General features: G+C 42.5%; 1 protein-coding gene across 2 annotated transcripts in view; it reads left to right on the forward strand.

The window, feature by feature from the left end:
- Positions 1-12,972: 12,972 nt before the first annotated feature.
- LOC140737963 (RELT-like protein 1) overlaps positions 12,973-16,572 on the forward strand; it is a 78,016-nt gene continuing 74,416 nt past the window's right edge. For both annotated transcript variants that reach the window (XR_012101269.1, XM_073064856.1), the window contains exon 1: positions 12,973-13,672. Coding sequence is in view for 1 of the 2 variants with exons in the window: in XM_073064856.1 (XP_072920957.1) it covers positions 13,651-13,672 (22 nt within the window). In the remaining variant the exon portion in view is untranslated. The remainder of the gene's footprint in view (positions 13,673-16,572) is intronic.

Consider the following 16,572-nt stretch of genomic DNA (forward strand, 5'->3'; position numbering starts at 1 on the left):
TCTTGAAGTTCCAATTCCCAAGCACGTTTAACCTTATCATTAGACATCATTTGTAAATTCAATAGCTGTTTATTTTTAATAGCTATCAATCCTTTTTGAAACGGTTTAAGCTGAAAGATAACATCTATCATAGTTGGTAAATGAGCAAATGGGTAATTCAGTAAAAAAACCACGTAAAAAATTCCTGACTTGTAAATATCTAAAAAATTGTGCATTAGATATATCATATTTATCCACTAGCTACAAAAAAGACATTAAACAATCCTCTAAAAATAAATCTAGAAAAGTTTTTATTCCCTTAGTTTTCCATGTTAAAAAGGCCTTACCTAAAACTGATGGTTTAAAAAAATATTTAAGATGGATATTACTAGAGAGAACAAAGTTATTTAAGTCAAAAAATCTGCGAAACTGAAACCAAATTTTTAATGAATGTCTAACAGTGGGACTAAGATCTTGTCTACCAATCCTAGAAAACAAAAAAGGAAGAGGAGCTCCCAGTGAGGAAGCTAAAGAAAACCCCCTTACCGAGTTCTCCTCCAAGTCCAACCATGAAGGACAGTCCTGATTATCTATACAGTGAATCCAAAAAGTAATATAATGAATATTATTTGCCCAGTAATAAAGTCTAAAGTTTGGTAACACCAAGCCTCCATCTTTTTAAAATTTTTGCAGTAAAGGTTTACTCACTCTAGAATGCTTATTATTCCAGATATATGACAGGATCATAGAATCTATTCTATCAAAAAGCGTTTTTGGGACAAAGGATGGAACAGCTTGAAAGGTGTATAAAAATTTTGGTAAAAATGTCATTTTCATAGCATTTATTCGACCAATTAATGACATCATCATAGGCGACCATTCGGAAAGCATTTGTTGTGTATTTTCAATTAGAGGAAGAAAATTATATTTATATAGATTTTTAAAATTTTTAGTAATTTTAATACCAAGATAGGTAAAATAATTTTTAGCAATATTAAAAGGTATTTGATCATAATGATCAGAATAGTTATTAATAGGAAATAATTCACTTTTATGTAAATTTCCTGAGGTCCTGATGTGGGAAAAAAAGTGTTCCAAGAGTACTTAGATCATAAATGGCCCACATGGGTCAAATATGCAACACACACCAAATGCTGGAGGATCTCAGTGGGTTATGCAACATCTATGGAGGGATATAAAGATTCGATGTTTTGGGCCAAGGCCCTTCATCAGGACTGGAATGGAAGGGAACAGAAGCCAGCATAAGAAGGTAGGGGAGGGGCAGGAGTACAAACTGATAGGTGATAGATGAGACAGGTGTGTGAGAAGCTGGGAGGTGATGGATGGAAGAGGTAAAGGATTGAAGAAGGAATCCGGTAGAAGAGAACAATGCACCATGGAAGAAAGGGGGAAATGAAGGGAGGAGATGGCAAGGTCATCACAGGGAGGAAAAGGAGTAAAAGGGCCACCAGGATGAGGAGAAAACAGAAGGGAGTGTTTATCAAAAGTTAGAGAGACAATGATGCCTTCAGCTCAGAGACTACTCAGACAGAATATGATGTGTTGTTTTGCCAACAGTAGAGGAGGCCACAGACAGACATGTTGGTGTGGGAATGGGAAGTTGAATGAAATGGATGGCCACCAAGAAACCCTGGAAACCCTGAACAAAGCAGTTCTCCATTCTGTGTTGGGTCTCACCAATGTAGAGGAGGCCATGTGGGAGCACCTAATTGAATAAATTACCCTGATAGACATGCAGATGAAGAATTGCCTCACTTGAAATGATTATTTAGGGCCCTGAAAGGTGATGAAGAAGGACGTATAAAGACAGGTGTAGCACTTATCATGGTTACAGGGGATAAACGCCAGGAGGGAGATCTTGAGGGAGAGATGAGTGGGCAAGGAGTCACATAGCAAGCAATCCCTGTGTAATGCAGTGTGGAGGGAGGAGTGACAGTTGTGTCTGACGGTAGGATCCCCTTGGAGGTGGCAGTAGTTACAGAGAATGATGTGTTGGATGCAGAGGCGTGGGGTGGTAAGGGAGGACAAAGGGCAACATGTCGGTCAAGCAGCATCTAAGGAAGGGAATAAACAGTTGCTGTTTCAGCTAGAGAACCTATCTCTGTTATGTATGGCAGGGCTGGGAAGGATAGGACGAGAGCAGAAATGTGGGAAATGGAGGAAATAAGGGCAAGGGCAGCATCAATGGTGCTGGAAGGGAAATAAAATTTTCTGGACATCACAGATGTTCTGGAATGGAAAGCATCATGCTGAGAACAGGTACAGCGGAGTTGGAGGAAATGAGAGACAAGTGACGGGATGGGAAGAGGTATCGTCAGGATAACTTTGAGAGTCAGTGGGTTTGAAAAGATGTCAGTAATAGCTGTCTTTGGAGATGGAAACAGAGAGATCAAGAAAGGGGAGAGATGTGTCAGGGATGAAGCACAAGTAAATTTGAGGGCAGGGTAGAAGCTATGTGGGTCAAAAATGCTTGGTAAAGCATTGCAGGGTCCAGAACAATCAGCGAAAAGTATTGGGAAGAGACTAGGAAAGATTGAACTAAATCAGCCACTAAGCTTCATAAAGCTTCAGCAATAGCCATTTGTATAAGTGAGTTATGGGAGAAGGTAACTAAGAATCCACAGTTGAAGCAGTGATTAGAAGTTGTAAAACAAGAAGGGTAGGTTACATGAAAATACTGAAGGAGAAGCAAAAGAATCCGAGAAAATGGAATAGGTATTCAGAGAATATGAGGCTGCCAAGCAGCAGTAAAGGCCTTACAGCAGATAGAAAGGGAATGGGAGTATAAACCAACCAAAGAGAGAATGTGAAACTGACAAATTAGAGACACTGCTCTCAGTTCATCAGTGTATGATGTGCATCTTTAGACATACAAAGCAAGATGGGGGGGGGGGGGGGAGGTGGGGAAGATTGGAGGGAATTGTATGAGATGGCTCAGAGGTATAGAAAGAGAGGGGGAGGGAACCATAGTGGGACCTTTACCCTTTCAAGGGGCACAGTGCCATCTGCACTCAGTGAACCTGCTTTTATGTTGAAAAGACCCCAGAGCAGAAGCAGCAGGGAAAAATAACATACAGCACATTGTATACAGGGGCGCAATTGTGTGAATTGAATGTTGCAATATCTTAAATAAAAGGTAAGCAATGAACACTTTAACATGGATATCTAGATATGAAAAGAAGAGAGAGAATATTTTTCTGGCATCAAATAATGAATAAGGTACCTTAAATAATAATAGTAAATAATAATAATAATAATAATAACCTTAGTACAGAACTACCAACAAACACAGGGATAATGAACTTTTTGTCTAATATCTCTCAAACAGGGTGATGTACAATCAAGAAGTAAGCTGGATTATTGAGGAAAAATAACACATTCATACAATTGAAGAAATGCAAATGCCTGAAGTTACAATAGATATGCTAAAAGCAGTTATAAAAACACCCACAAATAGAAAATTACTGGCAGTGATAATATTCATAATTATTGGTATAAAAATTACTTGACTTCATCTGTACCTATTAATGCATATCAACAAATTGCTTAAAATTTCTGAAAAAATACCTGAATTTTTGACAGAAGGTAAAATTTATCTCTTACCTAAAGGGAAAATTACAAAAGATCCATCAAAATATCATCCTATTACTTGTTTACAAACAACATATAAAATTGTAACATCATGCGTTTCACAACTATTCACCACTCACTTAGATAACCACAATGTACTTACAGAAGAGCAGAAAGGATGGTGTAAGGGTATGAAAGAATGCAAAGGCAACTGATAATAGATTCTGTAATTCTAACTCAAGCCCGGCAGAAAAGCAGAGATCTTTCATGTTGCGATATTGACGACTAAAAGGCATTTGATTCTGTCCCACACTCATGGTTAATAGAAGTACTATGCCCAATACCTGTGAAATTCCTTCAACATCTGATGAAGCATTGGTGCACTATAATCACCCTATTAACAACCAAAAAAGACCAACCACCATTATTGAAATAAACTGAGGCATTTTTTCAGGGTGACTGTCTTTAGTCCACTATGGTTCTGTCTATCTTTAAATCTGCTCTTTAATTTTCTGAATCAGATGTAAATTGGGTATCAAATCAGAAACAGTGAAATGAATCATACCTTGACACACCTTCTATACATGAATGTTTTGAAATTATATGCTCTTTCATCAGTAAAGCTAAAGCAATTAAATGAATTGAATTGACATTATTACTTACATCCTTCACATACATGAGTAAAAATCTTTACGTTATGTCTCTGTCTAAATGTGCAATGCACAATTTATAGTAACTTGTAATAAATAGTACATAATTCAAGACAGTCGTTATAGCACAGAAATACAATTGTATCAGCACAAATTAATCAGTCTGATGACCTGGTGGAAGAAGCTGTCCCAGAGCCTGTTGATCCTGGCTTTTATACTGCGGTACTGTTTCCCGGATGGTAGCAGCTGGAACAGTTTGTGTTTGGGGTGACTTGGGACCCCAATGATCCTTCGGCTCTTTTTACACACCTGTCTCTGTAAATGTCCTAAATAGTGGGAATATTCACATCTACAGATGCGTTGGTCTGTCCGCACCACTCTCTGCAGAGTCCTGCGATTAAGGGCAGTACAGTTCCCATACCAGGCAGTGATCCAGCCAGTCAGGATGCTCTCAATTGTGCCCCTGTAATAAGTCCTTAGGATTTTGGGATCTATACCAAACTTCTTCAGCCGTCTGAGGTGAAGGGGAGCTGTTGTGCTTTCTTCACCACACAGCCGGTATGTATAAATAACGTGAGATCCTCAGTGATGTTTATGCTGAGGAACTTAAAGCTGTTCACTCTCTCAACCCCAGATCCATTGATGTCAATAGGGGCTAGCTAGTCTCCATTCCTCCTGTAGTCCACAACCAGATCCTTAGTTTTTGCGCCGGTGAGGGAGAGGTTGTTCTCTTGACACCATTGTGTCGGGGTGATGACTTCTTCTCTGTAGGCTGCCTTGTTATTATATGAGATTAGGCCAATCAATGTAGTATCAATTCAAATAGTAGAACTATTTTCAAAAGATATAAACATGAACTTTGGACTGGATTAATGCAGAATATTAAACATAAAAAAAGAGCAAAAGAGCTAATTAAATACAAAACAGAGCAGCAGGATAAAACAGATGGATGAATATGAAACGTAAAAGTATCTGGGAAATCAACAAGCAAAGAAAATAGATCATAGTGTAATAAAGGGAAAACTTTTGATAGAATTTACTCCAAGGCTTGAGAAAATCTGACAGAGCTCAGTTGTAAAAATACAACAAAGGCAATAAACATTTTTACTTTACTCATATTAAAGTATTCTTTTGGCATAATACCTTAGTCTGAAACTGATCTGCAAAATTTATAAAGAAAACTAAGAAATTATAAATTTCAGAAAATGGACTTAGATTAACACTACTCAGGACAGAAGGGGGAAGAGGAATAACAGATATTAAAAACATATACAACAGTCAGATGAAACTTCTAAGGATATATTTTCATCAATGAAAACCGGGTTCAGAACTCCACGCGAGCATATGCAATTCTGATATGCACAACCTAGAAAAATAAAGAAATTATCACGATTGAAGAAAAGGTTAACCATGGAAGAGCATGACCCTCCATGGAAGACATCCACACGATCTAAGCAGGCTAGATGTCAACAAGGAAACGCTGAAAGCCTGGATCAGAGTTGGAGATCTCTTCCCAGAAACAGAAGGGTTCCTTGTGGCAATACAGGACCAGGTGGTTACCACAAAAATATATCAAGAACGCATAATAAAAGACCACACATTCAAGGTGATAAATGTGGAAAATGTCAAGAGAAACCAAAGACAATCCAACTCATTACAGGATCCTGTGGCAGTTTAACTCAATCTGATTACTTACACAGGTACAATCAAGTGCAAACATCATTCACCAAAACTTGCTTTAACATACAAACTCATAAAAGAAACCATACCTTACTATAAGTACAAATCTGATCCAGCTTTAGAGTCAGAATCTCACAAATTATATTATAGTTGATCCGTTATTACAATTAGGACAATCCATAACAACTGTCTGGAATTAATAGTACAGGATAAACAAGCAAGACCAATTTACTTAATAGATATAGCCATTCCAAACACACATAACTTGCAGAAATCAATAAATGAAAACACAAAATGACCCTGCAGGTCAGGTGTTGTCAGAACAATTGATCACATGCTTTTTCATCTTGGGCTGGTCAAGAAATGGCAATTGAAAGCCCGTTATTGGTGAACGTGTTTTACCTGATCTCTAAATATGTGAACAAGTGCAATATGTCATACATCAGTATAGAGCTTTCTCTCTTTCCAGAGGTCCAGTTAGTGTTGGGAGCAGAGCACTTCAAAGAGGTTACTCGTAGGTCGGCAAAACTAGTATAAAAGGAGAGTAGGGAGTAGGCCAGTGCTCAGAGTAGGAATGTCAGGCTTTGACTCAAGAGGCTTCAATGAGAAGAGGTTAGAGGATTTGGTCTTGGTTGCCCACTGTACAGTGCAGGCAGGATGGCAGATATGGCAATGGATTGCTGTTCCTGTAGGATGTGCGGATTTATGGAACCTGATAATCTCCCTGATGACTACTCCTGTGAGAAGTGCAGCCAACTCCAACTCATGAAAGACTGCATTAAGGATCTGGAGCTGCAGCTAGATGAACCTAGGATCATCTGGGAGGCAGAGAAGTTGATAAATATGATTTTTGAGCAGGTGGCTATACCCAGAGTGCAGAATTCAGGGAGTAGATGGGTGAACATCTAGAGAGGTAAAGGGAGAAGAAAGTCAGTGCAGGGTCCCCCTGTGGCCATTCCCTTAACCACAGGTATACCTTTGGTTACTGCTGAGGGGGGATGACCTATTTGGACAAGGCTGCAGCAGCCAGACCAGTAGAACTGTGGTTGGCTCTGAGCCTCAGAAGGGTAGGGTAAACTCAGGTGGAGCAATAGTCATAGGGGACTCGATAGTTAGGAGGACAGATAGGAGATTATGCAGCAGCAAAAGAGATACCAGAATAGTGTGTTGCCTCCTGGGTGCTAGGGCCCAGGATGTCTCTGAGCGGTTGCAGAATATTCTTCAAGGGGAGGGTGAGCAGCCAGAGGTCATGGACATGTTGGTACCAATGACATAGGCAGGAGAGGGGTAGAGGTCCTGCACAGTAGGTGTAGGGAGTTAGGAAGGAGGCTGAAGAGCAGGACCTCCAGGGTGGTAATCACCGGATTACTCCCAGTGCTACGAGCTAGTGAAGTTCAGAACAGGAAGGTAGCACAGATGAATGAGTGGCTGAGGAGATGGATCTTTGGAACCTTTTCTGGGGAAGGGGTGACTTGTACAAGTGGTACGAGTTGCACCTGAAATGGAGGGGAACCAATATCCTAGGAGGGAAGTTTGCTACTGATATTGGGAAGGGTTTAGACTAGATTTGCAGGGGGGTGGGAACTGAAGTGAAGAGGCAGAGATTGGAGTGGTTGGTGCACAGGTAGTGCCAGCTTATAGGGAGTTTATGAGGAAGGATAAGCAGATGATAGACAAAGATGCACTCAGCCTGATGTTTTGAGGTGTGTATTTTATTGCAAGGAGTATCATAAACAAGGTGGATGAACTTGTAGTGTGGATCAATGCATGGAACTATGATGTTGTGGCTATAACAGAGACTTTAATGACTCAGGGGCAGGAATGGCTGCTGAGCATGCCGGGCTTTAGATGTTTCAAAAATGACAGGGAGGGAGACAAAAGAGGTGGGGGAGTGGCACTGCTGATCAGGAATAGCACCACAGCTGAAAAAAAGGAGGAAGTCATGGAGGGACTGTCTACTGAGTCATTGTGGGTCGAAATCAGAAACAGGAAGGGAGCCATAACTCTACTGGGTGTTTTTTAATAGATCCCCCAATAGTAACAGGGATATCGATGAGCATATAGGGATGCAGAATCTGGAATGGTGCAATAATAATAGGGTTGTTGTGATGGGTGATTTTAACTTTCTGATATTGACTGGCTTCTCCTTAGAGCAGGAGGCTTAGGTGGGGTGGAGTTTGTTGGGTGTGTTCAGAGAGGTTTCCTGATGCAATATGTAGATAAGACAACCAGAGGAGAGGCTGTACTTGATCTGGTATTGAGAAATGAACTAGTCAGGCGTCAGATCTGTCGGTGAGAGAGTATTTTGGGGAGGTAGCGATCGCAACTCTATCTCCTTAGCCCTAGCGTGGGAGAGGGATAGGAGCAGACAATTTGGAAAAACATTTAATTGGGGCAGGGGAAATATGATGCTATTAGGAGGAACCTGGGAACGTAAATTGGAAGCAGATGTTCTCAGAGAAATATACAGCAGAAATGTGGCAAATGTTCAGGGAACATTTGCAAGGCAATCTGCATAGGTATGTTCCATTGAGACAGGGAAAGGATGGTAAAGAACCACAGTGTACAAAGGATGTAGAAAATCTAGTTAAGAAGATAAGAAAAGTTTGCAAAATGTTCAAGAAACTAGGTACTGTTGGAGCCCTAGAAAGTTACAAAGGTGCCAGGAAGGAGCTCAACAATGAAGTTAGGAGAGCTAGAGGGGGTCTTGAGATGGCCTTGGTGAGGTGGATTAAGGAAGACCCCAAGGCATTCTGCAGGTATGCAGAGAGCAAGAGGATGAGCCTTGTGAGAATAGGACCAATCAGGAGCGAGAATGGAAACATGTGCATGGAGCCGGAGGAGGTAGCGGAGGTACTTAATGAATACTTTGCTTCAGTATTCAGCAGTGAAAAGGACTTTGGCAATTGTGAGGATGACCTACAGCGGACTGAAACACTTGAGTGTATAGTTATTAAAAAAGAGGATGTGCTGGAACTTTTGAAAGGGATTAAGACAATAAGATATAGGAGAAGTAAGCCATTTGGCCCATCAAGTCTGCTCTGCCATTCAATCATGGGCTGATCCAATTCTTCCATTCATCCCTACTCCCCTGCCTTCTCCCCATACCCTTTGATGCCCTGCATAATGAAGAACCTATCTATCTCTGCCTTAAATACACCCAATGACTTGGCCTTCACAGCCACTTGTAGCAACAAATTCCACAGATTTCCCATCTGACAAAAGTAATTTTTCCGCATCTCTATTCTAAATGGATGTCCTTCAATCCTGAAGTCGTGCCCTCTTGTCCTAGACTCCCTTACCATGGGAAATAACTTTGCCAGATCTAATCTGTTCAGGCCTTTTAACATTTGGAATGTTTCTATGTGATCCCCCCCCCCCCCACCCCCCCATTCTCCTGAACTCCAGGGAGTACAGCTCAAGAACTGCTAGATGTTCCTCATATGGTAACCCTTTCATTCCTGGATTCATTCTCATGAATCTTCTCTGAACCATCACCAATGTCAGTATATCCTTTCTAAAATAAGGAGCCCAGAACTGCACACAATACTTCCAATGTGGTCTCAGAAGTGCTTTATAGAGCCTCAACATCACCGACTCAACCTGGAGGTTAACCTTTAGGGTATCCTGCACAAGGACTTAAAAGTCCCTTTGCATCTCAGCATTTGAATTCTCTCTCCATCTAAATAATAGTCTGCCCACTTATTTCTTCCTAAGTGCATTACCATACACTTTCCAATATTGTATTTCATTTGCCACTTCTTTGCTCATTCCCCTAAACTATCTAAGTCCCTCTGCAGGCTCTTTGATTCCTCAACACTACCCACTCCTCCGTCTATCTTTATATCATTGGCAAACTTAGCCACAAATCCATTAATCCCATAGTCCAATTCACTGACATACATTGTAAAAAGCCGCAGTCCCAACACTGACTCCTGTGGAACTCCTCTGGTAACCGGCAGCTAGCCAGAGTACGATCCCTTTATTCAAACTCTCTGTTTTCTGCATATCAGCCAATGCTCCACCCATGCTAGTAACTCCCCTGTAATTCCATGGGCTCTTATCTTGCTAAGCAGCCTCATGTGCGGCACCATCAAGTCGGCCATAAAGGCCTTCTGAAAATCCAAGTACACCACATCTACTGCATTTTCTTTGTCTACCCTATTTGTAATTTCCTCAAAAAATTACAGCAGGTTAGTCAGGCAAGATTTTCCTTTCAGCAAACCATGCTGGCTTTGTCCTATCTTGTCATGTGCCTCCAGGTATTCCATAATCTCATCCATAACAGCCGATTCCAACAACTTCCCAGCCACTGATGTCAGGCTAACAAGTCTATAGTTTCCTTTCTGCTGCCTCCCACCCTCCTTAAATAGTGGAGTAACATTTGCAATTTTCCAGTCATCCGGTACAATGCCAGAATCTATCGATTCTTGAAAGATCATTGTTAATGCCTCCGCAGTCTCTCCAGCTACTTCCTTCAGAACCTGAGGGTGCATTCCATCAGGTCCAGGAGATTTATCCACCCGCAGACCATTCAGCTTCCTGAGCACCTTCTCAGTCATAATTTTCACTGCACAAACTTCACTTCCCTGACACTCTTGAATGTCCGGCATACTGCAGATGTCTTCCACTGTGAAGACTGATGCAAAATACGCATAAAGTTCCTCTGCCATCTCTGTGTCTCTCGTTACAATATCTCCAGCGTCATTTTCTATTGGTCCTATATCTAGCCTCAACTTTCTTTTACCCTTTATATAGTTAAAAAAAACTTTTAGTATTTCCTTTGATATTAGTTGCCAGCTTCCTTTCATAATTCATCTTTTCCTTCCTAATGACCTTCTTAGTTTCCTTCTGCAGGTTTTTAAAAGCTTACCAATCCTCTATCTTCCCCCCAGCTTTGGATTCCTTGTATACCCTCTCTTTTGCTTTTACTTTGGCTCTGACTTCACTTGTCAGCCACGGTAGAGTCCTTCTTCCATTTGAACCTTCCTGCTAGTGTCCCTTTCCAGTCAACCTTGGCCAGTTTCCCTCTTATGCCATTGTAATTTCCTTCATTGCACTGAAATACTGACACATTGGAATTCAGTTTCTCCTTCTCAAATTCCAAAGTGAACTCGATCATAGTGTGATCATAGTTCCCCAAGGGTTCCTTAACCTTAAGCTCTCTTATCACCTCCGGATCATTGCACAACACCCAGTCCCCTAGTGGGCTCAACAACAAGCTGTTCTAAAAAGCCATCCCTTAGACATTCTACAAATTCTCTCTCTTGAGGTCCAGTACTGGCCTGGGTTTCCCAATCCACTTTCATGTTAAAATCCCCAACGATCATCATGACATTGCCCTTTTGACACGCCTTTTCTATCTCCTGCTGTAATTTGAAATCCACATCCTGGCTGCTGTTTGGAGGCCTGTATACAACTGCCATTAGGGTCCTTTTACCCTTGCCATTTCTTAACTCAACCTGTAGAGACTCTACACCTTCCGATCCTATGTTATCCCTTTCTAGTGATTTAATATTATTTCTTATACACAGGGCCACACCACCCCCTCTGCCTACTAAACTATCTTCCCGATACACCGTATATCCTTGGACATTCAGCTCCCAATGGCAGATATCTTTAGCAAAGTTTCAGAGATAGCCACAACGTCATAATTGCAAATCTGTAGCTGAATTTCAAGATATCTCTTTACTTCATAATCTTCTATCAGGATTCCCCTTAGCCTCCAGTTCTGCAAAGAAAACAATCCAATTGATAGGATGCAGAACTGGGCTGAGAAGTGACAGATGGAGTTCAACCCAGTAAGTGTAAAGTGGTGCATTTCAATGGGTCAGATTTGAAGACAGAATATAATATTAATGGTAAGACTTTTGATAGTGTTGAGAATCAGCAAGATCTTGGGGTCTATGTCCATAGGACACTCAAAGCTGATGTGCAGGTTGAGTGTTGTTAAAAAGGCGTATGGCGTGTTGGCGTTCATCAGCAGTGAGACTGAGTTCAAGAGCTGTGAGGTAATGTTACAGCAATATAAGACCTTAGTTAGACCCCCATTTGGAGTACTGTGTTCAGTTCTGATCACTTCATTACAGAAACCATAGAAAGGGTGCAGAGGAGATTTGCAAGGATCTCTTACTATCCTTCCTTTCAGTTAGTCCTGACAAAGGGTCTCGGCCCGAAACGTCAACAGTGCTTCTCCTTATGGATGCTGGGGCCTGCTGTGTTCCACCAGCGTTTTGTGTGTTTTGTTTGCAAGGATGTTGTCTGGATTGGAGAGCATGCCTTATGAGAATAGGTTGTATGAACTTGGCCTTTTCTCTTTGGAGTGATGGTGGATGAGAGGTGACCTGACAGGGGTGTATAAGATGATGAGAGGCATTGATTGTGTGGATAGTCAGAGACTTTTTTCCCCAGGACTGAAATGACTAACATGAGGGGACATAGTTTTAAGGTGCTTGGAAGTAGGTACAAGGGGGATGTCAGAGGTAAGTTTTTCTCAGAGAGTGGTGGGTGCATGGAATGCACTGCCAGCGAAAGTGGTAGCAGCAGATACAATAGGGTCTTTTGAGAGGTACAAGGAGCTTAGCAAAATACAGGGCTATGCAGAAGGGAAATTCTAGGCAGGTTCTAGAGTAGGTTACATGGTCGGCACAACATTGTGGGCCAAAGAGACTGTAATGTGCTGTAGATTGCTATGTTTCTATTGATCACATAAGTACATTTTTGTTTGACTCACACCCATACTCTTGTTCCACAATGCAGCACATACACCACAATAAAAAAAAGTGAACATAGACTAATGAACTGGTTGGACATTTGACCAATTAAATGTGAAGGACAAAAGTGTGAAATGATACATTTCATTAATTATTAATTAGAGGCATTTAACAAAATGTTTCAATTTAAAAGAATACACAGAAAAAAATCTGGAGAAATTGATTTTGACTGGACTTATCTAAAAATCTAAAAGTGCAGCAGAGAATCTCAGTGGATACTGAACAGAACATTTTTAAAAATCCATTTTGTAAATTCTGGATACCACAGTTAAAACAATGTTTAAAAAAATGAGAAGCTTTATTGAAGTATAGACATTGGAGAAAATGGCTGAAGAAGTTTAGTCCATATGTTCAAATTTATGAATGTTCCCAGTGAGAAACACAAGACCATTTTCTAAAGCAGACAAGAGAGAATTAATTACACCAGGTGATCTGAAATGCACTGCCTGAAAACGTGACCAAAACAGAATCAATAGTAACATTCAAGATGCAAATGGCAAAAAAAACTATACAGTAGTGAAAATATATGAGGCTACGGGAATGGGGTGCTGGATGAGACAGATTCAAAATCCCCATCAAAGAGATATTTAAGGTAACGCGAGCTGAATGGCATTATCTGCGGTTCACTTTTGGTGTGGGCATTTTTCACATCTCCACACTTCTACTTAATTTCCCGTTTCGTTATGGATGGGAAACTTCCTCCCACTGGGGAATAAGCAATTTCAAAAGTGCAGCCTAACTTCATTTGGTGAAGCTCCTCGCCCACTGTGGAAGGCAAACCCCGGGCCCGAGCTGACAGACGCCAATACCGATCGCGCTCTCCGCAGCAACGAGCCAGCTCCACCGTACATTTCCGCCGCCTCACTCCAGCCGCTTGGACACCGGCGCTGACGTCACGGGAGGGCGGGAGTTGGCCGACGTCACGGCAGGCGAGCGCAAGCCGAGCGGTTGGTCAGGTCGGGCAGTCCGTGTCGGGAATGGAGGCAAACGTCACTCGCGGTGAGTTGGGGAGGGGGCCGGGTGGGGGTCAGGAGTACCGCCGGAGTGATTTAGGACGGCTCTCACTTCACTATCATTCAGCTGCCGTTGGTAGAGGAGCGCCTGGCTATGAGGGCATGTGGCCGAAGACCCCGCCGCCCTGTGTGAAGTCGCTGTCCGCGGGGGTAATCGCCGGCTGGTGCGGGGGAGGAGGGTGGCCGTGGATGCAGATACCGGAATGGGGTGCAGGCAGACAAACTTCCCTGTCAGTACACGTTCCTGGTTTAGTGGGACAACCCTTTCTGACTGTGGTATCTTGATACATTGACGTGGTGGATCTGATTGATCGCACTCAGTAGATAAGCTGTTTTCTAACGCCCTGCCACTAAGGTGGCTTTTCGAAGCGCCTTTTAAACAATGAAAACATGGAAACCCCCGTCAGATTATCGTTTTTCCTGCTGGTAATTGAAATTTACCTTTTTTGCTCTTGGCTCGCATGTGTTAATTGTTCAGTTTATGAACTAACACTTATACGATGGTATAACCGTAAGATTTACGAATGGAAGTATGATTTGTTGCACAACAGTAAAACTGAAGTAGAAATTTATGATTATATTTATTAGAATTTAGCAGGAGGTGTTTACCAGGATGCTGTCTGGATGAGAGGGCAAGTGCTATAAAGACAAGTTGGATAGACTTGAATTGTTTTCTCCGGAGCGGCAGAGGCTGGGTGGGGGGGGGGGGGGGAGATCTGATAGAGGTTTATAATATTATGAGATGCATAGATAGAGTGGACAGGCAGTTATCTTTTTCCCAAGGTTGAAATGTCTAATACCCGGGGGCGTGCATTTATGGTGAGAGGAGCTAGATTCTAAAGAGTTGCAAAGAGCAAGTTTTTATTATAACCAGTGGTGGGTACTTGGAATGCCTGGGATAGTGATAGAAGCAGGTACATTAGGAACTTCAAAGAGACTTTTAAATAGGCACATGAATGTGAGGGAAGTTGAAGGATATGGACAATGTGTAGGCAGAAGGGACTAGTTTAGTTGGCCATTTGATTTAATTGTGGACTGAAGGTCTGCTCCTGTGTTGTACTGTTCTATGTTTTATCTGCTCTGATTAGATTCAACTATCAGAGCTCAGATCATACTATAATGAGTTGAGGAATTTGTATTTTCGGAGCAAGATGGCTGCGAGTGAACTGCTGATTTTTCAGAGTGAAGGGAGTTTTTTTTACTACTCAGGTTAAAGAGAGGTGAGACTGCGCAGGTGCATGACGTCAGCCAGTAGAGAGCGAAAGGTTTAAAAAGAAGACTGCTGTATTCAGCGGGCAGTGGAATGGGAGGCAGCAGAGTGACAGGGCTTTGGCTCAATGGGCTTGGGCTTTAACGAGACGAAGCAAGGTAGGGAGTATGTGTGTGAGGCTGGTGTTCTGTGCTCAGTGTCAGATGTGGGGGGGTCCTGGAGTCTCCCAGCCTCCCGAACGGCCACATCTGCACCTGGTGTGACGAGCTGCAGCTCCTTGAGGGACCGAGTTAGGGAACTGGAGATGTAGCTTGATGACCTTTGCCTGGTCAGGGAGAGCAAGGAGGTGATAGAGAGGAGTTACAGGCAGGTGGTCACACCAGGGCCACGGGAGAACGACAAGTCAGGAGGGGGAAGGGGAAGAGTCAGGTGCTAGAGAGCACTCCTGTGGCTGTACCCCTTGACAATAAGTACTCCTGTTAGTACTATTGGGGGGGGGGGAATAGCCTACCTGGGGGAAACGGCAGTGGCCTTGCCTCTGGCACAGAGTCTGTCCCTGTGGCTCAGAAGGGTTGGGAAGGGAAGAGCAAGGCAGTAGTGATAGGGGACAATATAGTTCGGGGGTCAGACGGGCGATTCTGTGGACACAGGAAGGAAACTCGGATGGTAGTTTGCCTCCCAGATGCCAGGGTCTGAGATATCCTGCAGTGGGAGGGAGAACAGCCAGAGGTCGTGGTACATATTGGTACCAATGACATGGATAGGAAAAGGGGAAGAGGTCCTGAAAAAAGACTACAGGGAGTTCGGAAGGAAATTGAGAAGCAGGACCGCAAAGGTAGTAATCTCAGAATTACTGCCTGTGCCACGTGACAGTGAGAATAGGAATAGGATGAGGTGGAGGATAAATGCGTGGATGAGGGATTGGAGTGTAACCCCTTGGGTCGCTTCAGGCTTGCTCGGCTCATTCTCGTCTAGGGGGAGCAGCCTTCGGACCCGCCAAACTGGATAATCAGCTTGTGTGGATGCTGTGTGATGTCCCCCGCCTCGCCAAATAACAGACGTTACACCATATGCGATTAAATGATTACAATTTTATAAAGATTACTATAACTAAGTGATTAATAACGATACAGTATATACAAAGGAAAAGAAAATAAAGAAAAAGTGCCAAACTTATCAAAGTCCAAACCACTTTGTGCCCAACCATTGGAGCTCAATTACTGAAGTCTTCTGGCCACCATTTGATCCCCTCCGAACTCCTCGACTTGCAGCTCAGGACCACTCAAAGTGGTCAACCAAGCACATCTATCTTCGTCTCCTCTCCTCGGGGTACCTCCTGGCCTCGGACCCCTGCCTGGGATCCGTTCCTCACCCAGTTTACAGCATCACGTCCTCTCTCTCTCACCCCCTCGTGCCGAATCTGCCCAAAAGCCCGCCAACAATAGCTTACAGACTCAGAAGAAAGAACAACATTAATCCCAATTGGTTTACAAAGGAATACAATTCTCGTTATCAGTAAATTTTAACCCAAACAAGCTTCCAGCACTCTCTCGCAACAAAGAAGCATTCCTACTTTTAACAAAACAAAGAAGCCATTTTGATCAACATACGCAGTAACAAAGAAAAAGAAGAAACCCCCTTTACAGGAGCAAGGAGCAGGGATTCATATTTCGGGA

This window comes from Hemitrygon akajei, chromosome 13, assembly GCF_048418815.1.
Source record: "Hemitrygon akajei chromosome 13, sHemAka1.3, whole genome shotgun sequence".
Lineage (NCBI taxonomy): Eukaryota > Metazoa > Chordata > Chondrichthyes > Myliobatiformes > Dasyatidae > Hemitrygon > Hemitrygon akajei.